Below are 24,592 nucleotides of genomic sequence, written 5' to 3' on the forward strand. Positions count from 1 at the left end.
CCTTAAGCTGCTCCAGTGCCACAGGAGAATCTGCTCGTGGCAAAGCCACCTCAGCCACGGGAAGAGAGTGCGAATCTGTCAGCTGCTGGCTCCTGCTCGCTCCCACTCCTGGTGACCGACATAGGCCTGACTCTTCCAAACATATTTCCACCACATGTTTTCATCCTGACCTCATGCTTAGGGTTGTCTAAATAGCACACTGTATGTGCGTGCGTGTACTTCTCGTTCGAACACCCTTTCCTGTTGTACAACAGTTATCTTGGGAGCTAATGTAAGGCATCCAGACATCCAAATGCAAGCTCTCTATTTCCCCCCACCCAGAGCTGGTGTTAGACCTCTGGGGGCCGCAAGCAGAGGCATTAAGCCTTTTCCCTGCCTGGTTGCACATGGGATGCCTTAAGGTGCCACTCTTGTAGCCCAGTGGTACCACGCATGGCTGAGGAGGGGACGGTTTTCTCTCCCTGCATCCACTTCTCCTCTGTGGTCACCATGGCTGCATCTGTCCCTCCTCTTCCCTTTCACGCTGTCATCCTTCGACTGTGACTTTCCCCTTCCCACCTCCAGCTGAGTTGTCTGGAGACAATCTCCCTTCAGGATCAGCCTGGTTCTCACAGCCTCCCTGCTCCCACCACAATGGTCTCACTCCAAAGGGAAAGCAGCAAGGGGCTAATCCAGCTGGGCGGCAGCCCAGGCCCAAGAGACGAAGGGCCTTTGCAGGTTGGAGGTTCTGCTCGTGCTGGCAGGCAGTGCAGATGGGGAGGGGATTCTTCTGAGTTTTCTCTTTTCTTTTTGAAAGTATTTTTCCTCTTTGCTTGCCAAGATAAATCTCCTGTCCCAGCTGTGACATCTGCATTTCCCTTCTCTGCTTTCACTAAGGAATGAAGCCCCCTGCACTCCAGCTGCACAGCCGAGGTTTCCTTTACATTCCAGGAAAGAAGAGCCCATACACTCCAGACAGTCCTCCTGCTCTCTTTAAAATGCAGTGAATTTTAGACCTTATGAAAGTGAAGGTCTTGACAGCATTAACAAGATCCAGGCAGGATGGACAGATGCTGCGCACACTTCTCCTCAGAATCTAGTCGGTGCATGTGCATCCCAAGGGCCACAACTGATCATCCAACCACCTCTTGGCTCTCTCAAACCCCTCCGGTGCCCCTCTGTCCTGACCTGTATTGCTCTTGGTCTCTCCCCTCAGGTGGACAGCTGCTCCCCATAGCTCCCTGCTGCTCCATGCCTGGTCTGCCCAGGCCCCTGGTCTGCCTGGATAGCTTGCCACTGACCTGCTAGCCCTTTGCTGTTCCTACTTCTCTGCATGGCATGGCTGAAGCCGTTCAGGCCAAACCATCTGCAAACCCCACTGCTATTTCCCTCCAGCAGCAGGACAGCATCCTGACCAGCAGCAGCACCCCTCAGTCTTTCTCAGAGACTGCCAGCAATGCTCAAGTCACCTGTGATTATTTTCAGCATCACGAGCTTGGACTGTATGGTGAACCAAATGCTTCCCTGACACCCAGCCTCCAAGCAGCGGAGGGTTTGACTGAACCTGATCTGGAACCAGGCCCAGAATTTATTGCTGTCTGTCGAATAATGTAGAATGACAGAAAGAGGGAGGGTTTATGGTCACTGAAAGCAAGGCAGGTGACCTGCTCCCCCATAAGCCAGCTGTGCCACCAGCTCCCTCCCCACAGGGACTGCAGACCCTCAGACCAAAGGTGCTACAAGCCGTTACTCCTCGGCAGCAGAGCCGCAGCCATTTCCCCAGTGCCTTGCGAACTCCCAGCAAGGCTCGGGCACAGCTCGCTGTGGAAACCTCCTTCCACCGCGCATCCGTGCCAAGGACCTGGATTTACAATTTCCAGCACTAGGCGCCACAAGACCGAGGAGGGACGACAGAGGCTCAAGACACAATCAGGGGAAGGCGATTGAGGGAGCGGCGCCAAGGCAAGGCGCTACCCTGAAGCGAGGGAGCAGCACCAATCCGGGCCGCCGAGATCCCCGCCTGGGCCTCGGGTGTCCGCAGCCGCTTCACTCCCCGCCACCCCGTCAGGCGGAACGGCCCGAAGCTCCCGGCTGAGCGGGGCGCCCAGCGCGTCCCCGCTGCCCCCGGGTCCGAGGGGCGGCCGGCGGGTGCGGGGAGCCACCTGCCCCTCCCCCGCCGCCGGCGGTTAACGGTCGCCGCGGCACGCTTCCAACTGCCGGCAGCGGCGGCCGCCCATTGGCCGACGCCGCCGACCGGCGGCCAATGGGAGGCGGCTGCCAGCGGAGCCGTGCGAGGCGGGCGGGAGGAGTGCAGGGTTAGGACGGAGCGGTCCGCGGCCCGCCGCGCCTCACGACCCTGCTCCGCCGGGTACCCGCTGCCGCCCTGTCCCGGCTCTCCCGCGGTGCCCGGCTGCCGCACGGCTCCGCTGGACGCTGAGACCGGAGGGGACGCTGAGGTCGAGGGGCAGAGCCCGCAGGGAGGGGGGCGCAGCGGGCTCTGTCCCGTGAGGAGGCCTCGCCTCTGCCCCTTCATGGCTCTTTCTCATCCTGCGATATCTTAATGAGTGCCTCAGAGGACATCGTCCCAGCCTCTCTGGGAGACTTACTTACCCCTTTGGGTACATACTGCTGCCACGGTTTGCAGTAACCTCCGTGGCAGGCAGAAAGGTTTTGTGTTTCCCCCCCCCCCCCCTCCTCCCCTACAACCCCAGCAGGGGGAAAAAATCAGCTGACAGAATGGGTGATGTTGTTAAAAGCATATGCACAATACAGAGCACATCAAAATTCCGTGGCTGTGATTGTAGCCGTGTAATACCCAGCTCAGAGTTTGCGAGCCTGCTGTTCATTGGGGAGGAATCCTGGGAGGCACCCAGGCACGGGGGGAGTGGGCGAGTTAAGTCTTTAGCTTAAATGTTTTTGCCCCTGAAAGGGAAAAAAAAAAGAGAGAAAAAGGTATGTGGAAAGCTGAAATGTGCCAGCCTCTGGCTGGGTTTCCCAGCGGCCCTGAAGTAGGCACCGAAGGCACCTGCTGCTGCAGTGGTGGAAGAGTCATGGACACTGGTGTACCCACACCTGAGTTTAGTGTGCTCAGCATAAATGGGATTAGCAGCTGGCACAGGCAGTGGTGATGCAGAAGAGACTGGAAGCACCCTGTGAGGGGAACGACTGTGGAGCAGGGCAGAGCCCAGGGCAAGGTGAATCAAAAGACAAGTGGCATCACAGTGTGGCCACGCTGATGTGGCCATCTGTGTGCCCTCAAACCACCTGCAGATGACAGGGTGTGGAGCAGGTATGCGTGTGCTAGGGAGGAGGGGGAACATGTCAGTCTCCTCTAGGGCAAACCAGGCTCCACTGGCTCAGGGTGGAAAGCAGCTACAGTACACAGTTTGCCTGTTGCACGATACTCGCTGAATCTGCAGAGACAGAAGCACCTCTCCTCCCAGCTGCAGCACCCTGGAGGACAAAGAGGAATGCCTCTGCTTTCCAGCGAGCTTTTGCTGCGTGTATGCTACATATGCAATGAATGTCCCAAATTTCCTTTGGCTTACGACTGACTCCCTTGCAGCCGACTCTGATAAAAAAAATTAGACCAGGACTTAAACCATACGCAGAAGTGGACACAACCCTCTCAGGATGAAACATTTAGATCAGCTGCTCTTAACCCTCATTTGGCAGAAGCTTTGGAGGCTATTTCTAGAGTCCGTGAAAAGTAAATAAAAAGTTTGTCCTTCAAGGCCTTTCTTGAGCTCGGAGAACTGAAGACACCTGCTTGCTACAAAACAAAGCCACCTTTATTTCTGAGCCGTTGTGGTGGCAGCTGGGCCGCGTTTGAACGGAGATGCGTGGGAGGTGTTCTCCGTGGGAATGCAGGTACCCCTGGACAAGCTGGCAGGGGTCTCTTCCTCTTCTTTGCTCCTTCCCAAGCCGAGGTCAGTACAGTCTCCGGGCAGAGACTTCACACGAGCAGTAGCTCAGAGAAAGAAGCTGTATCATCATCACTGCTCCCAGGTCTCTGCCCTCCTGACTGAATTGGCGCTTTACCTCTTTGTGTTAACTTGGCAGCCTCAGCTGAGTTTGCAGCAGACTCCCAGTGACACCCTAACTCCACACCATGACTGGGGGCCAGGAGTCTTTCAGCTGCTGTAGCATCAGGGGGAGGGGGTTCATGTGAACTTTATCTCCTTGTGTGTGAAAATATAATCCATCGTCTTTGGGAAGGCCCTATCTGCTATGTTACCCCGATCCACCTCCACCCAGGTGTGCCCTTTGCAGAGCCCAAACACATCCATCCCTTCTCAGTCCCCACAGAGGCACAGCAGCCAGAACACAATTGGGTTTTCATAGACATGCCTGTTGGTGTGCAGCACCCCGGCACAACCTAGGGATGCAGCTCTGGCCCAGCCCTGCAAATCTAGAGGCAAATCTACCCTACATGGAAAAAGCCTACATGGATTTAATAGTGTGTGGCATGTATGCCTGGACAGTTTAGGGAAAAATTCTGTTTGATGAAGAGAGACGCGCGGTGCGATGAAAGGCAGCAGGCAGGTCAAATGAAAGAAAATACTGGTTTACTCTGCGTGACTCTCTGTGAACTATACTGCCATGCTGCAGTGAAGCTGGGTCACAGTATCATCAAAAGACATGAAATACAGCATGAATGTTCAATACAATTAAAAATAAGAGAGGTGCAACTGCTCAAGGCAGTCACCAGCCAGCGGGATGGGGAAATTTATTCAATAACCAAAATAAACTGGAATAAACGCCACTCCAACATTTCTTGATCTTTCTTGGAAGCTTCTGGCCCTGCCCGATGTGGGGTTGGAGCCACCAGAGTTGGCAGATCTCTCCTTTTGCACAGCTTGTCACCCCCATGCCATTATGGGCCTTTTTTCTGCATCTTGCAAGAAATGCAATCTAAGCAACGAGAAAGGCACCCTGGGAGATAGAGGAAATGTGCTTTGGGAGATAACTGGAGAAGGAGGAAAGGTCTGTATTATCTTTACAATCAGCTTCATTTGTCTCATTGAAACTGTTTCTCTTTAGTGCTCAGAGAGCAAAATCAGAGATAATTCACATTTTGTCCCCTGGCAGGTCCCTGGAGACCCATAAAGAAAAGCAGGCCTTGGAAGAGGAAGATAGCTGTACTCTGTTCAAGTCCAAAAGCTGAGGCATGCAGCTAATACCAAACATTACTGGTGGCTTTCATTCCTTGGGCCTTTGTAAAGGGCAATTACAGAGCAACTAAGTCTGGACTAGCTGCTTTGTGACTCAAGGATGTGAGGGATTTTCACCCAAAATATTGAGAGAGCAAGAGCTGGGACTCTCTTCAGTGGCCAGGCTGGGCAAGAGCTGGGTTTTGCAACCAGCAGACTGAATGGGGTCCTGCACCAGGACTGTTTTCAAAGCAATTCAGCTTGGAATGCAGATTTCTGACCTGCTGCCAATATCCCAGCGGAAAATCTGTGCCCTGAGCAGCAGATAGGAAATTAAACTTCAGCTCCAACGCTGAGGGTATCATTTTCACCTCAGCGGTGGCGTTGCAGAAACCAGAGTCTCTGGAGAATGGGGAAATCCTTCCTAGCCTGTGAAGGGCAGTAACACCCCTCGGACCATTCGTCACTACTGGGGCAGCCTGGATTAACACCATCCTGGGGGAGAACGAAGGTGTGATGTTGGTGAACGAAGGGGTCAAAGCCCTGTGTTTCCAAAGACGAGGATGGAGATCTGACTGGTCAGAGATAATGCAGTCATTTCAACCATGGGATGAAAATCAAGGCTGAAGGAGAAAGGCAGCCTGTGAAAATCCTTTCCCAACACCTGGGTCTCCAGCTATCCCCTCTCCAAGCTGGACTTCTCCACGACAAGGCCCAGCAGCTGAGTACCCTGTAGCTGGTGAAAAGAAGTAGAAACGTGAAGATGCCTGGGATTGTGTGCTCAAGTAAAGTCAGAAGCTGCTGGGAAGAAAAGATCCCATGTTCTTTCGAAGACAGGAAATCTGTTATGCCCTGAAAACCTGCCCTGAAAGCTCCTGTGTCTGAGATCAAGCAGGCATCTTCAGCCCAGCATTGGAGGGGTGTCTGCAGAAACCAGTGAATTTGGGAGTCCATTCTCTGGACATCCCTGGAGCGGCACAAGGAGACGATGGATGGCTTCATGGGTTTTAGGGCCTGGAGGAACCAGTCTGGTAATCAAATATGGTTCCTTACATAGCTCAGTGCAGGAGCTATATTCATGCCTCCTGATTCAAACTCATCATCTGCAACTGAGCTTCACAGAAACATCTCATCTCAGTTTCAAGGCTTCAGCTAAATCCACCCCTTTCTAAAAAAAAAACATTGTAGAAGCTAACTACAGTCACCAAACATATGAGTCATTGCAAAGAGGGACTATCTAGCTTAAGCCTCCAAAGTGTTTTCTCAGGCTTTTTGCTCTTAGATGAACAAGTCCTTACTACCAGAGGTCTTTCTGAGAACAAAACCAAGTCACCTTTTAATCTGTGGAGTGTGGTATGGCATGGCCACCTTACTGGGTTATTCTGCAGACAGCAGAAACAACACTGGTCTCATTGCAGGCAGGGAGAACTTGAGGACTTATTTAATGATGGCAGGTTGTAGTCATGTAACTCCACGTTAACAGCAGATTCAAAGATTAAATTGTCTTTCTGTATAATTAATTGCTAGATTTTAACATAATCGAATCACAGGTGGAAGTGAGTGATTCCTGTGGCAAAAGAAGTTACAGCCCTGCCATGGTGGCCAGTGCTGCAAAGCAATAACAAAGGCTGTGCAAGCCCTACAAAATCAAGATAAAATCTACAGTGGTTTGGCTTCTGGGCATCCTTTCAGACATGGCCTTATTACGGAGGTATATAATCCAGGACCAGAAGCAACAATAACCTCTTAGTATCCATCATGGTTTTATGTGCAACAAAAAAGAAAAAGCATCAGTGAGATCTTCCCCTTCTGTCCCTTAATCCCGACACCAGGTGAATTTTCCTAAGTTCTCCGTATACATGAAATCCTTCACAAGTGCCCAGTGTGTGTCCCAGCACAGACGCACCCAGCCCCTGTTCCTGCCTGGATGCTCACAGCACCAGACCTTCTCATGCCATCCTCTTCCCTCATGCCTCTGCCACCTGATTCTCCTCTGCTTTGCTCCTCCAGTGCCTTCCTCCCATCTCCTCTCTCTGAAAGGGTGCACGCATCTGGCTTGCCTTTATTGTGTGATAAATCTCACCCTGCATCTTGGGTTGATTTTCTGAAAGTTTTGAATGGTGTCTTGGAAATGCTGTTGGACAATAGGAGCTCTTTGAACCCAGGCCAGCTGGACGGGACTCCTTGCATTGCAGCTGACATGCAGGCTTTGGCGGTTTTTCTCGACTCTTTCCTCTCTTCTCTTTTCTTTACAGCATTTGAATTGTCCTCAAACTTTATTTTTGGAGTGGGCAGTGTGTTTCTGAATCTTTTCATCATTATATTATTATTAATTATGGTCATGACTATTTCTCTTTCTGCTGGCACTCCTGGGTGGATCTCTCCTCTCTCACTTAATGTCTTGGGTAAGACTACCTTGGCCGCAACCCACTTAAGCAGTGACTCAGAATCCCTGGCCTGCTCCCAGGAGAGATGCAAGAGTTTTGCCAGTCAGTTTATAAAGAGGCCATCGTTTTCCTCAGCTACTCTCTCGCTCAGCAGAGCTGAGTCGGGTGGAAAAGCTCAGCTCTGTGGTTCCAGTGAGTCCATCCCTGGTGGACAAGCCGTCCCTGGGGTATTATGAAAGCAGAGCCGTGCTCCCTCTGGATGCAACCAGGACAACTTCTGAACCAGGCAGTAGGATTCTCCACCGAACAAAATTTTACTCCCTGGGGGTCACTGCACTCAACTTCCCTGTTCCCAAGCCCCTGGAAGAAACAAAGCTAAAAGCGAGGCATGTGGGCAGGATGAGGCATCATGAGGGAGGGAGTACTGTGTGCTCATGTCAAACTGTTGCCTAATGGCTCATCACGCAGCTACCCACATCTCTTGAGTCAGAGTGGAGAATGGCGTACTCTGAAGCAGGCCCCTCGCATCGCTGGGTTTGAGGTTTGCTTGCAGCAGTGGTATGCTGTAGAGAAATCCCATCCTCATCCTCTAGGCATCTCAGACCTTTCCAGCCATGTGGGAGGGTGGGAGTTGCTCTGTTTCTGGAAGCAGGAGGGGACCTATGGCTCTACTGTTTGCCCCTTCACACATTGAATTTATGTCGTGAAGAAGACCACTTTGCTCCTGTGTGGCTCCTGTAACTTAAAGACATTCAAACAGTGTGCTTTTATGGAGGCGGACGTGCAAGCCCTCTTCATTTCATGTGCTGGGAAGGACTCAAGAAAAAAGAGATGGCTGGTCTTGGTGAGGCATGGCTGTCTCCCACAGACCATGGAGGGAACATGAGTCTGAATCCTTCCCAAAAGACTGCACTGCCTCCTGGAAATGGCACTGAGTGATGGAGGGAAGGAGATCACAGGCCTTCCCCTAGCAAGGGTCGGCGCTTGGCAGCGTCGGACCACGTCCTCCCCAGCTCCCCTTCCCACGTGCTGGGAAGCCTACCTGCTTCACAGGGCAGCTGAGAGCCCTAGTGCTCCCCAGTGCTGGCGTTAGCAAGGGAGAGGAACTGAGATCATTGGTTGCTTTTTACTCACATCTACCAAAGGGAAGAATAGGTCTTGGGCCAAATAAAATTCTCCTTCCTCCCGTTCTGCTGCAAGACCCAGCAGGGCAGGGAAGCCCACAAGCGGCCGGGAAGGGTGGTCCTGCAGGCCCTCTCTGTGCTGGTGTTGAAGGCTGAGCTGACTCCTGAGCTCAGCTGCAGTGGCCCAAGCACCAGGCAGAGGTGTCACCCTCTCTCCAGCCGCGGCATGGTGCAAAACACAGCTGGTTCCCCGTGTGGGGCTGCCCCTCCCCGGCCAGCAGGCTGGCCACAGCTGACCTCCACTCTGCACCGGCGGGGTGGCATTGCTTCTTCAGCTTGAGGAATGCAAACTGCCCGAGCTGCTCTTGAGGATCGGCCAGGAAAAGTCCACAAATAGCAACAGGAAATCAAAATGCCCGCTCCAGACATGCACCAGATACGAGGCCATCCAGCGCAAGGAGAAAAATCAAATGCTGGACGATGGAGATTACATCATGCTCTGGATAAACCTGTGAGCCCGTCCAGCTGGGGCCATGCCAACAGGTCCAGATGGCTCAGGAATGCTAACTGCATAGCTACCTCTCTCTTGTCTTTGCTTTTTCTTCCCTCTTTCTTTCCCTATTCTCCATCCCTCCTTGCCTCCTTCCCTCTTCCCTTTCCCAGAAAAAAAAAAAAAAAAAAAAAAATCCTCTGGCAACTGTACATAATCCCATTTCATCGAATATCAGAAAGGCATCTGAGACCAGTGGATGGAGCACTGGTCTGGACATGGATCTCTGGCACTTACTTGTAGATATCGAGGCTGCTGGGTGACCTCACCACACTGCGTAGCTGCTGGGGTTGACATAGCAGTGTGTGCCTTCACCTCACCTGGGACTTCAGCCCGTAGCTACAAAGGAGGAGGTTGCCAGGGCTGCTCCCCTGGAGCCTGAAGCACGCAGGAAAATTAAGAAATGAGCATTGCTCCTGCTCTGCTGCAGCTCACCCCAGCTGCTTACAGCTGCCACTGACTGCTCGCCGTGCCTGCAGTTACAAGGGGAGGGAGAAAACAGTTTTGCTCTCGCAGCTAGCAGCCCCTAGCTACCACCCTGGTACTAATTAGCGACAAAGAAAGGAGTGCAGCACCCTCTGTTCTGTCCCCAGCATTGACCAGAGCAGCATCTGGTACTCGGCTCTCTCCCAGTGTGATAAAAAGAGGGCTCGAAGACATATAAGAAAAGAGTGAAAGGTGTGTACTTTGCTGGGTCTGAAAAAGGGCTGCAGGCCATTTGCTCATTATTTAATGCTAATCCAGCTGCTGGACTGCTGCCAACTATATTTGACAAATCCTGAAGAGCAGGAGAAGCGCCAGAGAATGAGAAAGCAACCTTTGCGTTGCCCTTCCCAGTGGACAATGGCGATCCTAACTCTACAACAGGTCAGGCAGACTTACTGTGGGGAAAAGGCACCTCCAAAGAGAAAGGGAATGAGCAAAACCATGCGCTGAGCAGCAGGAGGGACTGACATGGGTCTTGAATGCCCTGCTAGGGGACTGATAAAGCAAGCCATGGCACTCTGGTACTTTCCGCTTGTTACTTCCTTCTCAGATACAAACCAGATGAGACATAGTTTGGGAGCCTGGGAACTCGGCACAGCCCTGACCATGCAGCAATTTCAGGCAGAAATGTAACGGGGTGCTCTCAGCAAGTTGCGCCAAACCCAGGGAGAAGTTAGGTTTTGCGACTGAGCCAGGATCTGGTTGTGGAGGATGAGGTATGAGTACAGCCCATTCACTGGATTTATAAAGCACAAATTGTTTGGTTTTCAGTAAGGCCCAAAGAGGTCAGGCCAGCAACAGCATGGGCCAAGTACGTTAGTTTAAATCCTGATGCTGACCAACACAGTCATTCAGACTGACACAGAAAGATTACTCTGGATTAGCCTGAAGTATCTGAGGTCAGAATCAGACACGTGCAGTCCCCAGGGATAAGGAACAGGAGAGGGGTGAAGGACAGCTGGGACATCAGTGGAGGATGGACCTGCCAAACTGAAAACGTTGCAAATATCATGTATAGCTGCAAAGTCATTCGAAGAGACTAACGGAGGAAGCAAAGTAATAGCTCCTATGGACCTTTCCTGGCAGATACCTACTAGCAAAACCCCACCCCGGTCTAACTTTTCATTAATCTGCTTCACCCATTGATGGCACTGCCCCATGTCAGTAAGAATAAGGATGTGCGCTACTTTATAGCGAGCAAAAGCTGCATCACTGCAAGTGACACCCTGAGGATCACACGCTAAGTAACTGGCAGAGCTGGGACTAAAATACAGTTCTCCCATTCCCAACAACCTCACTACACCACTGTCCATAAGGAGAGAAAAAACACAACAAAAACAAACCCAACATCATTCAGTTGGCAATTCAATATTTGTGGCTCAACAGCACCTCATCAGCTCTCAGAGTCTGCCACATTTGCTTGGAAAGAAGAGCCAGATTTCCAGCACTCCCTGGGCAAAGAGCTCTCAGATCGAGAGACTGAAAAGGCTTTGAAAGAAACCTTCCATCAACAGTCTTTACAAATGTCAGAGCTGGTTTCCTCCTCCCTGAGCTGCCTGGCTTGCAGTCCCTCCCCAGGGCAGCAGTGAGCTCAGCCAAAAGCACCTGCCCAGCTCCTTCCTTCAACTGTCATGAATTTATGGGACTCATTTAACATGAAGCTGCTATCGAGGCTCTGGACCTGGGTCCTCTTCTTCATCCTGGTCTCCCTCTGCCCCAGCTACCCCTTCTGGAGTGAAAAGTTCTCCTCCCAGCAGAGGGAGGGCTGCAAATACTGAAGAGCCAGGAGCAGGTTCGCAAGGTAGACCCCCTGCGCCTCAGCCAGCAGAGATGTGTTATTCCTGAGCTGCAGTGCTCCCACCTGGACATGCCATGCCATCAGGAGGAGAAGCCAGTGCCCCCGTGACACTGTGTTGGGGAGCTCAGCATGGGGGAAGTTCTTTGGGCATCCGTCTAAGGAAGCTCACCTGCAGGAGGGATGCTGACAATCCAATACAAGTGTCCAAACCTAATGTTGTGTCCAGCTCCCTCCTGTGTAACGTGCTTGGTGTCAGGCCCAAGCTGTATTTCTCCTCCAGCCTCAGCTGCCAGGTTCCTCCCAAGGGAGCCCTGACATTCCTGTTGCAGGGGAACTCCTGACACAGATTGCTGAGCTGAACGCGTTACGTTGCATCTATTCTAGGAAAAATGTTAACTGTGTTTTGAGCAGGCTTTGCTAATCGGGTCAGCCAGACTGACCTAAATGAACATTTTTCCTAATCAAGACAAAGTCACAGTGTAAAGAAGCCAAAAGCAACTTTGCTGAGGTAGTCAGGGGTGAGTTTCCTCTGGAACAGGCTGGACAGGGATGAATGACCTCACATAAGGCATAACCTTTGGGCCCTAAAGATCGTACTAATTACCCCAGCAGTGGTTTAAATTACATACTAGTTTCAGGGAGGACAACCGTGCACATTGCTTCCATCCTGTATGAGGAATTTCTGCAATCTTAGAAAGTGAGAAGATAAAATAGGAAGAGAAAGAAAGGAGTGAAAGAGTGTGGATATCTGCAGTTCCAATCTTCATGAGACCTTGTTCTGGCTGAACAATGTGTCAAGATCAGTGTCAAGCATCTATCACTTGGACACTGACCAGACCAGAGCAGCTCCACATGATTTCAAAGGCAGACAGCCCTGGAGACATTTAAGAAAATAGGAGGAAAAGGAGAGATGCAAAGAAAGAGAAGAGAAGGTGGGTAAAGAAGTCAGAAAGGGGTGGGTGAGAGGGGAAGGCTGGGGTGTTCAGGTCGGCTCAGGAGACTACAAGAAAGGAAAACCTTAAATGATGTGACCCTACAGGAAAGCAGAAGCAAAAAAATTAGTTTTCTTGAGCAGCTGGGAATAAGTTAGATAGATGTAAACACTGCATGGCAGACATGTGGGGAGCAACTGGGTTGAAAGACACAGCCTGCCTTTCAGCATGCTATCTGCAGTCCCCTGCTGCTCTGGCCATGCCCTCGGCTCTTCACAACCTTTCAGCTATTTCTGCTCTGAGGGACAATGCAAAACATGCAGGCACCAACCCAAGAAAACACCTAACAACTCACAACACAAGGTGAGCTCCAAAGACAGGAAAGAGTAAGAAAAGGGCTCCAGGCAAGCACCCACCTTGTCCTATGGCCAGCCTGAAAACAGAATTGATGATTTCAGCCAGAGGATACCAAACTACATTAAAGTTGCATGCACAGAAGTGATCTGCTGCAGCGGGACAGCCGTGGTGCCAGCATGGGGGTCAGCTGAGAAACATGGCTTTGGTTCCACCCTTGCTCTCACTTCTCATCTCCCATGTGGAGACATGAAGTCCCAGCAGTTCAGATGTGTAAAGGAGGATAAATACAGTCCCCAGCAGAAAGCTGGGATCGGTGGGATGTAGTAATCCCGGGACTGAGACTGGCCTGGAAGTGAGGACTAACACCCTTGGCTCCTCCAACAGACACCTCTCCTGAAGAAGAACAATGCTGGCCACAAGGTTGCCTGTGAAGCATAGGTGACTGCACCTGACCTTGCACCTCCACCACAGACCTGGAATTTCCCTGGGAAATCTCCCAGCCAAATCAGGCCAAGAGACAGCTCTTGGCCATTTCTTAGTTGAGCTGTAATGGTCCGCTTCATCCCTGGTGCCCTACCTGTTCCCCTGTAACTCTGCAGCAAGGAGAGTCACCAACTGGCTTTTGCGAACCATCTGGTTTCCTGCAGTGGACTGTCCACAACAGTACAAGGACACACAGGCTTTAGTGGGTTGACTCATGCCTTCCTTGAAATGCACTGGTACAAGTCAGTCTTGAGAATCAAATCTTCATATCAAGCACAATCCTACCTGTGGCTGTGAGAAGAGTACCTGCCATGTGGCCGTCACAAAGACAACTCCAGAGAGTTAAGCATTTTCATTCGCTTCCTTTAACACAGAATTCTTTAAATAGTAAATAAGTAATATACTAAATGCTAATTAAATACTACAGTCTTAAAACCTACAGGGAAGTGCTAAGAAAAAAAGGAGGAAGCACAGGAGTAGACCTTTCTCAGAGGAAACAGGAGTACGTCGCAGAGGTGTCAGCCTATCCATATTTTGAGTAGTGGGGCTGCACCTATGGCTATGAAATCCCTACTTCTAAATTTCCCTTTAAGGGGCTGCTTCAGAAAATGCTCTTCTTTCCAAATTTCCCTCTCTACCAGAGACAGCTCCATTCCAGGCTTCAGCGAGACCAGCGCAGCACCAGATGGGACCAGCACAGTGCTGGATGAGACCAGCACAGTGATGGATGAGACCAGTGCAGCACCAGATGGGCTCCTGGGCAGCAGAATACACTTTGCATCGATGAACCCGACACTTGTCATGGGATTTGGAAGTCACCAGACGCCATGCTTAGGCACTCATACTGGTACCAGGAGGAGGTCCAATGGGCCACTCTCAGAGGCTTTCTACAGTCTCGTCTGTACCAATGAGACTTCAGGTTTCCTCCTCTCTGAAAGTGGTGGTGGCATTGAATGACTGCCTTATGCCAGAGGGGATGGGGATCACCTGGCAGACATGGCCCAAGCTGTACACAACTCCAGCATCTCCCAGCTGGTGCTGCTGACACCCTCCCTCAGTGAGAGCGGACTGTATGCACAGATGTGCTTCCATTTTCTGCCAAACCCTCCCTTTGTTTACTCTGCAAGCACTTCACCAAACTCCTTCCTGCTTCTCCCCACCAAGATGATGGCTCTGTCTCCAGTGTTTAACCCTGTTTTGGACGCATGTCTTCCTGCACTCCTGCTCTGAGATGCAACCTCTCTCCTAGCTCTGGCCTACCAGCGCAGTTAAAGGGTTCTCCCACTTCGGCTGAGATGAGCATTTAGGCCAGTGGATCCCCAGCACATGGAGGCAGTTGTCCAACAGATAGACGTTTTTATTTAGGAAGAGTATCCCAAATGTTTATCAGTTTCTTGGCAGCTAGGAGGGACACACGAATGATCTCCAGTCTCTGTGGAGAAAGTATTGACCTAGAGTCTTCCAAAGGAAGTTCAAGTCTCTCCCCCAATTCGTTACCAAAATGGAAATAATGTTTCCTGGTGATGACCCTGTGATGATGATGCTGTAGGCTCAGAGAGCCCATGAACAACTGTGTTCAGCTCTGGTTTCATCCTGCAGCTAGCACTTCTGCAGGTGTAAGTCCCACTATGAGACAGTAAGGAGCAGCATGGACATGAAATGGAGGAACCGTGAGATGGATCCAAGGAGACTAATGAAATAGGAAAATCTGGGAACTATTATTTTAGGATTCATTCCCATCAGGCTAGGTCTGGTGGCCCCACCAGGTCTCTCTGTATCCGTGCTCCAGATCCCACAGGAATCTCTGACTGGCAAGTTCCAAGAAAAATTTAAAGAAAAAGGTCTTGCCTTACCCAGTACTTGGCTGACTAACCAGGGATGTGTCACTGACCAAATTTTACCAGGCATGGGAATAGAGGGCCAAAATGCTTGCTGCATGTGTCCCCATGAAGGACTACCATCAGTCCCAGAGACCCAGCCTCCCATTACAGCAGAGCTCCCCTGTCTAGCAACTGGAAGGGATGAGAAGTGGATGACCAAATCTGCCTGAGCTCTTCATCCTCACTGCGTGCGGAGATGGTGAGAAGGAGCTTACACAGCATGAAACTCACTCAGACCAAAGGTCAGTCCAAGACCTAAGCACCACTTAAGTGCTATTTATGTCCGTGTAGTAGGCATAAGAGGAAGAGAAGTGTGTACAGGCTTCCTGCAAGAGCGACGGTCATCTATGGTGAATAGCCTCTCTTTATCTTCAGGCAAAGCTCCCCTTACGAGTTGCACCAGCACTGCTCTCAGCCTGTGCACTACATACAGTCCTGCTACTCTCCTCCTTTCTGCGGGCCAGGACAATATTAAAGGAAAGAGCACACGGTAGGCATAAAACCCAGTTTGCACTCAAGAAGCAGCCCACAGAGACAAGCAGTTCTTCTCCCATTCTGCTGTACCCCAGTAGGCTCCAGAAGATGCCGCTTGTCACATTGCCCAGGAATATAGGATCACACAGTGAAAGAGCGCGTTACTGTGCATTCCCCAAAGGAGCTGGGTTAGCCCTACTGAGACAGCCTGAATTGCCATTTTGCAACTTCTAACGGTGGAGACCTCGACTAGCATGTAGGCTATTTTTTTGCCTTGATGTCTCTCTTTTAGAAGGAGGTAAAGAATATGCTTTGAAAAACATAGAGTCAAAATAGAGCTGTGTTTACATGAACATCCAAAGTCACCTTTGAAGGTATTTTTCATACTATAAAATACAGAAACATAGGGAAGAAACAAACCCACTGGGGTACTGGGTTAAAAAGAAACACATGACTCCTGTTTGGCTGGTTTATTCTGGCTTCGTTCTGACACCAGAGTGTCACAAACCCAGTGAAGCACAGTGGTGAATGACTCAAAAGATAAGGCTTTTGAAGAGTTTCACAGCACTGATAAGAGCTGAGAGAGAAAGTAGGAGCTCTCTGAGTGCAGCTGTAATAGACCATAAGTGAATAGATGGATGCTCACAGGAACGACCAGAAATGCTGGACTGGGCAGGAGACAGACAGGTGAAACTGATAAGCAGGCACTGCATGAAGGATTAGCTTGATTTATGGTAGGTCCTTCTGGCAGAAAAAGATGAGCAACGTTGCCTAAGTTCAAGAGCAGTAGGTGGCCTCCTGAGCAAAAGGAGACTGATAATGCTGTTAGTAGTCATCGTATGTAAGTCTGGTTAGCAGAAGCTAAGTGAAGTAAAAAGAAGCATTTTGTGTCCCTTGGAGATTTCCCCTCCAAGTACCAAGCAGACACCACTCTCCTTAAGATTTTCCAAAAAGCCCCAAAACCCATCATATAATCACAGATTCATGCAGGTTGAGCGGGAGCTCAGGAGGTCTCTAATCCGACCTCCTGCTCAGAGCAGGGCCAACACTGAAGTTGCTCAGGGCTTTGTGCAGATAGGTCTTGGAAACCTCCAAGGAAGGAGCTTCCACAGTGTCTCTGGGCAGCCTCATCCATAACTAATTCTCCTCACAGTGAGAAATTGTTTCCTTATACCCAGTCTAAACCTTCCCCGTTCCAATTTATGACCGCTCATCCTCCTGCCGTGCACTTATGGAAAGAGCCTGGCTCCATCTTCTCAGTAACTTCCTCACCAGTGCAGGGAGGCTTCTGCTAGGTCCTCCTGGAGCCGCCTCTTCTCCAGCTGAGCAAGCCCAGCTCCCTCAGCCCCTCCTCACAGGAGAAGTTCTCCAGCCCCCAGCTATCTTGGTGACCATCCCCTCCACACACTCAGATTTATCAACATCTTTCTGGTACCAGGCAGTCCAAAACTGGACACTGTATTTCAGACGTAGTTTTATGATTGTCAAGAAAAGGGGAATAATCACTTCCCTCTGTCTATCTACTGCCAGCCTCCTGTTGCTAGCTGCCTTTGCTACCGGGGCACAGCACTGCCCCATGACCCCTGGTGGGTCAGTCCATCCATCCCAGGGGCAGGAGTTGGTATTTGTCCTTGCTGAATTTCATGAGGTTTCTGTCGACCCATTCCTCCAACCTGGCTAGGTCCCTCTGCATGGCAGCCCCCACATTTATTCAAATTAATTTTTTTTTTTTCTGTTTCAAGCACACAGACCTTTTTGAGGATGCGTCTACAGACGTGCCTCCATTACTTCTTTGTCACAACTTTAGATGAACAATACAGAGAACCATTTTTTAAAGACCAAGATGATTCATTAGGAGCGCCAAGGTTCAGGAAAGGAGAGTAGTTTAGAGACATGTAATTCTTGCCCCAAAGGAGCACAGCCTCTGCAGTAAGGTTCATCCATCTTTTCTTTCCGCCTCCTTTCTGAACAGAAGAAATCATCCTCAGAAAAAGTTTCATACTGGCATTTTATGGCCAAAATTCCTGGCCTGCTCTACGAAAAATGCTTGCTGAACAATATCTGGAAAAGTTTGCCCATCTTTGAAGCAAAGGCACTGGCAACTTTGTAAGCTATTGTGCATGGTGATGCTTTGCACAGTTCTATGTAAAAAGAACTTCTCAACACATCTCAAGATCCCAGGAGGTTTGCTGGATTTAGTAAGAAAATGTAAGTGTATTCCTTCCCCCCATGTTGTCATGCAGAGTGAGAACAAAGAGGGTGATGTATTATGTTCTGGCTCTTGTATCACCAACAGATTTGGTAGGCGAGAAGTGGCTACAGAATCTCTTATATTTGTCATCTGCAGGAAGAGAAGGTATCAGCTTGACTCTCATGCTCCAGCAGAAGCTTGTGGTGCTGGCAGTTGGGAAAAAAATCCACACACAAAAAAATCCTTTCTACTTGTAAGCTGAGCACAACGATGGCTGAGTCACTGCAACCTAGTTAACGTGAAGGCAAGGGTAGGCTACTTCGAGAAGCAGCTCTCCAAGCAGAAGGGCCATTTAAATGAGGCAGGACAGAGCCAGCCTGCACACAGCCACTGCACACTTTAAACACACTGTCCTGTCAGGTGGCACCAGATGGCACTCTTACACAAAAGCTTCTTTTTCACAGGGTCTGCTTGCAGGCAGAAGTTGTATTTAAGCTATAAAGAGGTACCACCTACATGGGTTAGGGGTTTCCTGACTTCTGACAGCAGCCCATGTTGCACCTAGGTAAAAGGGCTGGTGCCAATACATACTATTTTCACTTCGGTAAGGGAATAAACGGTCCTGGCATAAAGCACTTCATATCAGCATAGCTTCATCCACACTGGATGTATATGGACTTAGGGAAAGCACAAGACTCCTAACAACAGGTCTCTCAGATATGAGCAGGTAAGGCCTCACAGTGCGAGCAAGCGCTCCATCTTGGGGTGACGTGCCATTGGAAGGTCTGCCTGAACACAGTGGGACTCTGCTGCCTCCCGTAGAACCTGACCAGAGCCAGTCCTTGAGGCACGGTGGTATCTTTGAAATTAGGCGCTGGCGAGATTTCTGAGAGATGGGGCTGCCTGCATTATCTCTTTCCCAGACCCGGTGTGTCTCCACAACACCAAGTGTGGTGCACTTAACATTTATGCAAATTCTGCATCTCTACTGTCTCCTCCACAAGGGAGGCAGCATAAGAGGCTTTAGATATCTTTTGCGTAGCAAAGCAGAAGTGGATTCATCAGGTGTTTAATGGCTACAGCCCTCCTCTCCCTGTCCCCTCCTTCTGTGTCATGGTCCTGGCATCTCCCCTGCTCCCGTTGCAAGGGTAGTCCTCAGAGACACTCACAGTGCTACACTGGGAACGCAGAAGGTGCCAGTATTGTGACAGGGGAGTAACAAGCCATGGCTAAAATCTCTCTGTCCGGGGCAGGCACACGGCTGCAGCTGCTCAGAGGCCGGTGGAGCCCCGAGTGCAGGCAGTGCCCCGCTGCCCAGCGTTGGATGATGCCCTCACCCCAAACCACCTCTGGGGTGGGGCCCTTCCCCCTTCTGCCTCAGGGCTGGGTCCTCCCTGGCAGAGGGGCTGCAGGATTCGCAGCACAAACTCCCACAGAAAGCTCAGGCAGGACAGCAAAGAGCCTGTAAGCGCTGCTCAGGGAGAGCTGCTGGACTGGGGACTCGCATGACTCCTCGGAGAGGCTGGGCAGTTTCCCTAGAGGTGAACAATGCCCCTTTGGTTTCTTGCGACTGGCAACACATTTTCCTCCCAAGTCACTCTTCCCCCTCACCTTTCTCTCCAAAGTAAATCAGCCCAGCCTTAACGCCAAGCAGGAGATGCTTCATCTCCCAAATGCCACTCTGAGGAAAAGTTACAGGCAAAGGAGAGCAGAGGCGCTGAGCCCAAAGGTCTCCTGATGGCACCCGGCCGTGCCTCCAGCGCTGCCCGAGCCGAGCCACGGCAGGTTGTGCGCTCCCCGCCTGGGACCGCACGCTTCTCCCCCAGCCATCAGTCTCAAAAAAGCGCATTGTAAGAAAAAAACTGTGGTTCCCCAGCGGGGTCGCCTCGGGGTGCCCGCGGCAGGACGCCTGCGGGCGGCGGGGCCGGTCCCGGGGGGCGCTGGCCGTGTGCGGCGAGGGGCACCCGGGTACCTGCACCCCCGGGGCACCCCGCGCTCAGGGGCAGGACCCCGGCACACGCAGCCCCGGGGCAGGCGGGGCGCAGCGGGGGCCGCGGCGCTCCCGCCGGCATGTCCCGGCCCCGCTGCCGGGGCTGCGGCCGCCCGCCCGCCCGGGGCCGCCCGCCGGGGAGCGGGGGGGGGGCTGCCGGCGGTCCCTTACCACATTGCTGAGGAAGTCCGCCTCGCTGAAGTCGCCGAGGTCGAGGAAGCCGGTGCCGGCGGCGGGGAAGAGCCGCTCGGCGGGGAAGGGCTCCAGGATACTGTCCATGGTGCCCGCGGCGCGGGGGCTCGGCCGCCCCCCGCGCTCCGCCGGCCGGGCTCACTGCGGCGGCACGCTCCCGCCCGCCCCCCGGCGGCGGCGGTCCATGGGGCGGCGGGGACCGCGGCGGGGAGCGAGCCGCCTGCCGGGGCCGGGAGCGCCGCGCCGGGTGCCCGCTCGGGGCAGCTGTCAGTGCCCCGCTGCCGAGGGGCCGGGCGGGCGGCGCCGCCGCCGGCCGCGGCACGCCCCCGCCCGCGCACCGGGAGCCGGCGGGGAGGGACTTCCCTCGCCGACACCCCCTTAAGGCAGCGCGGCGGCAGCGGCGGCGGCGGGCAGCGCGCCCGCCTCCCGGGCAGCCCCCCGCACCGCCGGGGAGGAGGAGCCCGGCAGCTGCCCGGGGCTCCCGCGCTCCTCCCGGGGCTGCGGAGGGGGCCCGAGGGTGATGCTGATCCCCGGCAGGGAGATTTCGGTTTGATCCACTGAACAAACCCTCCCTTCGGCAGACGTCCCGGCCGGCTGAAAGGCAGTGGCAGTCTCTGGTGGCCCCTCTGCATCCCTCGGGGAGCAGAGCCGGAAAAGATGGGTCTTCCGAGGGGTCAGTGCCCGAAGGGGAGCCGCGAGCCGGCGGGGAGATCTCCTTGCCCCTGCTCCCCACAGCGGGCTTGCAGGTAGGCCTGGCTGCAGCAGCCCATGTGGCTGCTCTGTAATTAAAGAGTTGGGCACCATTAAAGAGCTTCAGGAAGATTATATGGCTTCAGATAAATAGGATTATGGATCCCTGTCCTCTCTGATCCTTACTCCAACCAACACTCAGGAAAACCACTTATAATAATCCTGTTGAAGAAGCCCTGATGTTTTGTTAATCTGTCCCTGCTTTCATGGCTCCATAGAGAATGGACTGGAGTCCCAGCCCCCAGCAGGGGCTTTCTTGGTCACAGGCATATGGAGAAAAAAACCCCAAAGGCAGTGGTGCATCTCCCCTGGAAGAAACCTGGCTGAAAGTTGCTAACAGTGAGGGTCCTGGTGGAGAAGTGCTGATTTGAGGCTGGCTGGAGCCTGTGCTTGCACCAGACACTGCGTTTCCATCCATCCAGGCTCTTACTCCACGCTCCCCACGGGTCTCAGGACTAACAGCACAACCCAAGGTGCTCCTTGGCTACTCGTTGCACAAGCTCGTTGCACAAGCATGCTACCTCCTGCACACAAAAGCCTTTATACTTGCACACACAATGGGCTCTTTCAGTTACATTTACTTTTACCTTATGTTTCAGTCAAGTGTAAAGAGCCTTTGGGTAAAAGGTCAGAGACATAAATTCAGCCAGGATGGAGTTGTGCTGAGAAAATAATGCTGTTCCTCCTTCCTTAATGGTAAAGAAACCTCTTTGTCAATGTGAGTGCCAGTGGGTTTAAAGGGGGGAACACAGAAACCTTTGCCACTGTAAGATGGGGAGAAGAAATATGTCCAGACCCTTCAGCGAGAAGCGAACCTCTATCTCCAAGCAAGGGGAAAGACGTCTTTCCTTTAATATCCCAGTCAGCAGGGTTCTCAGCTGCGAGGGGTAGAAGGACGGAGCCCTGCGGTAGCAAAGGGGTGACAGCCCAGGGTCACAGAGCACGGGCAGAGCCACAACAGGGGCAGCTTCACCTCCCGCGGCTAACCAAACACGGATATCGCTTCCCTAAGTGCGAAGACTTACTGGTGAAACCAAGAGTTTCTGGTTCAGTGCCTCGCCCAAGTTAACACAAGGAAGCCTCTTCTCAGGACACATGCTGTATTTATCCTCAGCGCCAGGCTGAGGAAGCTGAGATGGTGTCAGCTCCAGCGACTGTTTGCACAGCATGGGTGGCAGTGTCATCAGACAAGGTCAAGCGAAGCAAACCTCACTTGTTTGTCTGCGCTCTGAAGGAAAAATGCTTTGGTACATTCAGATAGGGATTGTGAAGTCCATTTGGAATATTAAAATATGTCGGAAAAAGTGAAATTGCCTGCTCTGAGACCCTGGTTCTATTTAATACTTTTACGACTGAGCATAACTGCCTGGACGCAGCTCCCCTGTCTATTGCTGCTGCACCTCTGCAGGCAAGGAAGGATTATAACAAACTTCCCTTTTTGGTATTGCACTGCAAAGCTGCTCTCTCCCGTTTTGGAGAGCTCTGATAGGGACCCCCATCCCTGGCACTTGTGTAGAGCTTTGAAATGGACATTTTCCCCATGTCAGACACAATTGCAGTCCATTAACAGCAACGCAAACGTTACCTCTGTGTTCAGAGAGTGTCGCTGCTGACCCTCTGGAGCCAAAAAGGAGAGGTATTTCTGCAGGCGAGCAGTTTTGTGCTCCAGAAGAGACCTGGGGACAGGGAAAGTGTTGATGGGGTGAGGAGAGGTGATCGCAATTCAGAACGACTCGGACGTGCTGCTGCAGCTGGCAGGGGGTGTCCGCAGCAAGGGGGGCAAGCACAGGCTGAGCAGCACTGCTGCAGCAGAGGCCTGGCAATGACAGCGCTTGCAACACTTGAATGGTGTTAACAGCATTACATTGGCCGTGAAAAAGGCAAATGCCACACTGGGATACAGATGCAGGAATCCTCTTACAAAACCTTTACGATGCGAAGTTCCCCTTCTGCTCTGCAGAGGACCAGTGCAGAATACGGTGTTAGCCAAAATAGCATGCCTATCTGAGGTGCCACCCCTCGAGCAAGATGGGGGCTAACTGGCCTGGGTCCAGAGAGGGCAGTGGGAACGACTGGAGAAAAAGTGAACCCTAAAAAAGGACTGAGGGAATTGGTCTAAAGAGATGACTCTCACGCCAACAGTCTTTAAGCACTTGAAGAGCTGCAGGAAATAGGAAGGCAAGAATTGCTCTCCGTTGCCACACGGGAGGGGACAAGCAGTAACAGACGAGTGCCTGGGAAGTGGCAATGTCACCCTCACCGGAGCATCTTTAAAACCGAGTTCTGCAGCCATCTCTTGGGACATAGATACGGAAGATCAGGAGGCAACCTTGGGGCAGGGGCTGAATCACATGATCGCTCAAATTCCTTTTCAGCCCTATTTTCTCTGATTTTATATTTAGATTTATTTGCAATCTGATCACAGCAGGAGACTGAAACAGCAACCAAGTGTGTTTAGATTGAACAAGTCTCAAACTGACAGCAGATAAGCCTTCCCGGCCTCACAACATTTGATACTGCAAACGCACATGTATGACCAAGCTCCTTTTATCAGTGTTGAGAAGTGAATCATCAACCCAGTTCTCATAAGAAAGGGATCCCACTCTCCTGTGCTCCATCCTGCCTTGTCTTGCTGCCACTGCCCGCCTTTATACCCATGGAGAGAGAACTGCAAGTCTCAAATCGTACCACTTTGCATTTGCTTTGCCTTCACCCTGCACCATTGTGAGCAAGACATGCAAGACACGGGAAGCAGCCCCTGGGCTTGAACACGTGCACAGCAATCCAGGCCATTTTGCAGCCTGCAAAGCTGAAGCTTTTGGTTCCCCCCCACCAGACTGAGCCAGGAGGTTTCACAAACTCATCGAGGATGAGTGTTTCTTGAGGAATGTGGCGCGAATTGCCTGTGTCGGTGATTTTTGGTTTGCTGTGTGCAGGCTCCGTTGTTACAGGAGGGGTCGTCTGCCTGGGGTTTGCCCTCATTTGCAGCCTAGAGAGCTGGTATGGGAATGATTCACGCTGTTAGAGCTGCTTGCTGTGGGGGTCAGGCTGGCTCTTTAGGACTGCCACCACAGCAGAGCTTTTACTTCAAGTCTGGCAAAAGATAACATTTGTCCTGTTTATTTTTCCAGCTTTGGTATTCATATGGATGGAATAGCTGGTTTCTGCCACAAGCCATCTTCCTAGCCACGAAGGCTTTCTGGAGCCGTGCAGGCTCCATACTTTGGCCCTTCAGTAGCTCTTTATAGCAGTCCTGCCTTTATTTCTCTCCGGCTTTTCTCTGGATTCGATTACCTCTCAGTGTATTGCTTGGGGGTGGTTTTGCTCACTGTTTTGTGCAACACAGACAGAGGGAACAACTGCTGCGTTGTAGGTCCCCTCTGCTCCTGAAGTCCCACTGAGAACAAGGTGAGGATGGAAACGGGACTTTCAGCCTAGTTCGAAGAAGAGGCACTGCAGTCCCCAGACAGTCCCTTAGGAGTCAGGCCATGTGCGATGGCACAAGTAGTTACATATCCAACACTTGGGCTGTGATTTCTTAATTTAGGTTTTGTGGGAGCAATTCAAAACCCATGAAAAAGTCAAGATAGGAGGGGAGGAATCCAGCAAAACGTCCTCTAGCAAAAGGTAACTTTCGAGGAAGGACTTGCAGATGCTGGAGCCTTTCTCTGCCCTCTGCTCCACAGCCCCACCTCATCTGGGAAATCTGGCTCCCTTTTGATTTCCTTCCAGCGGCTGGTTTAAACTCTCTTCTCACACACACTTCTCCCTCCAGCCAGCTTCAGCTGCTTTCCAGTTCCTCCTTCCTCCTGGGTGCTGTCCCCCAGCCAGGTACCCAGCACACCTCCTCCCACCGCCAGTGAGCA

At 51.9% G+C, this 24,592-nt stretch overlaps 1 protein-coding gene across 3 annotated transcripts in view; it reads right to left on the reverse strand.

The window, feature by feature from the left end:
* The window catches only part of CREB3L1 (cAMP responsive element binding protein 3 like 1), a 46,521-nt gene extending 26,449 nt beyond the window's left edge, over nucleotides 1-20,072 (reverse strand). For all 3 annotated transcript variants that reach the window (XM_050897167.1, XM_050897168.1, XM_050897166.1), the window contains exon 1: nucleotides 19,956-20,072. In XM_050897167.1, the coding sequence (XP_050753124.1) occupies nucleotides 19,956-20,063 (108 nt within the window). In that variant the 5' untranslated portion in view covers nucleotides 20,064-20,072. The remainder of the gene's footprint in view (nucleotides 1-19,955) is intronic.
* Nucleotides 20,073-24,592: the final 4,520 nt, after the last annotated feature.

The sequence above is a fragment of the Gymnogyps californianus genome, chromosome 5 (genome assembly GCF_018139145.2).
Source record: "Gymnogyps californianus isolate 813 chromosome 5, ASM1813914v2, whole genome shotgun sequence".
NCBI classification, from domain to species: domain Eukaryota; kingdom Metazoa; phylum Chordata; class Aves; order Accipitriformes; family Cathartidae; genus Gymnogyps; species Gymnogyps californianus.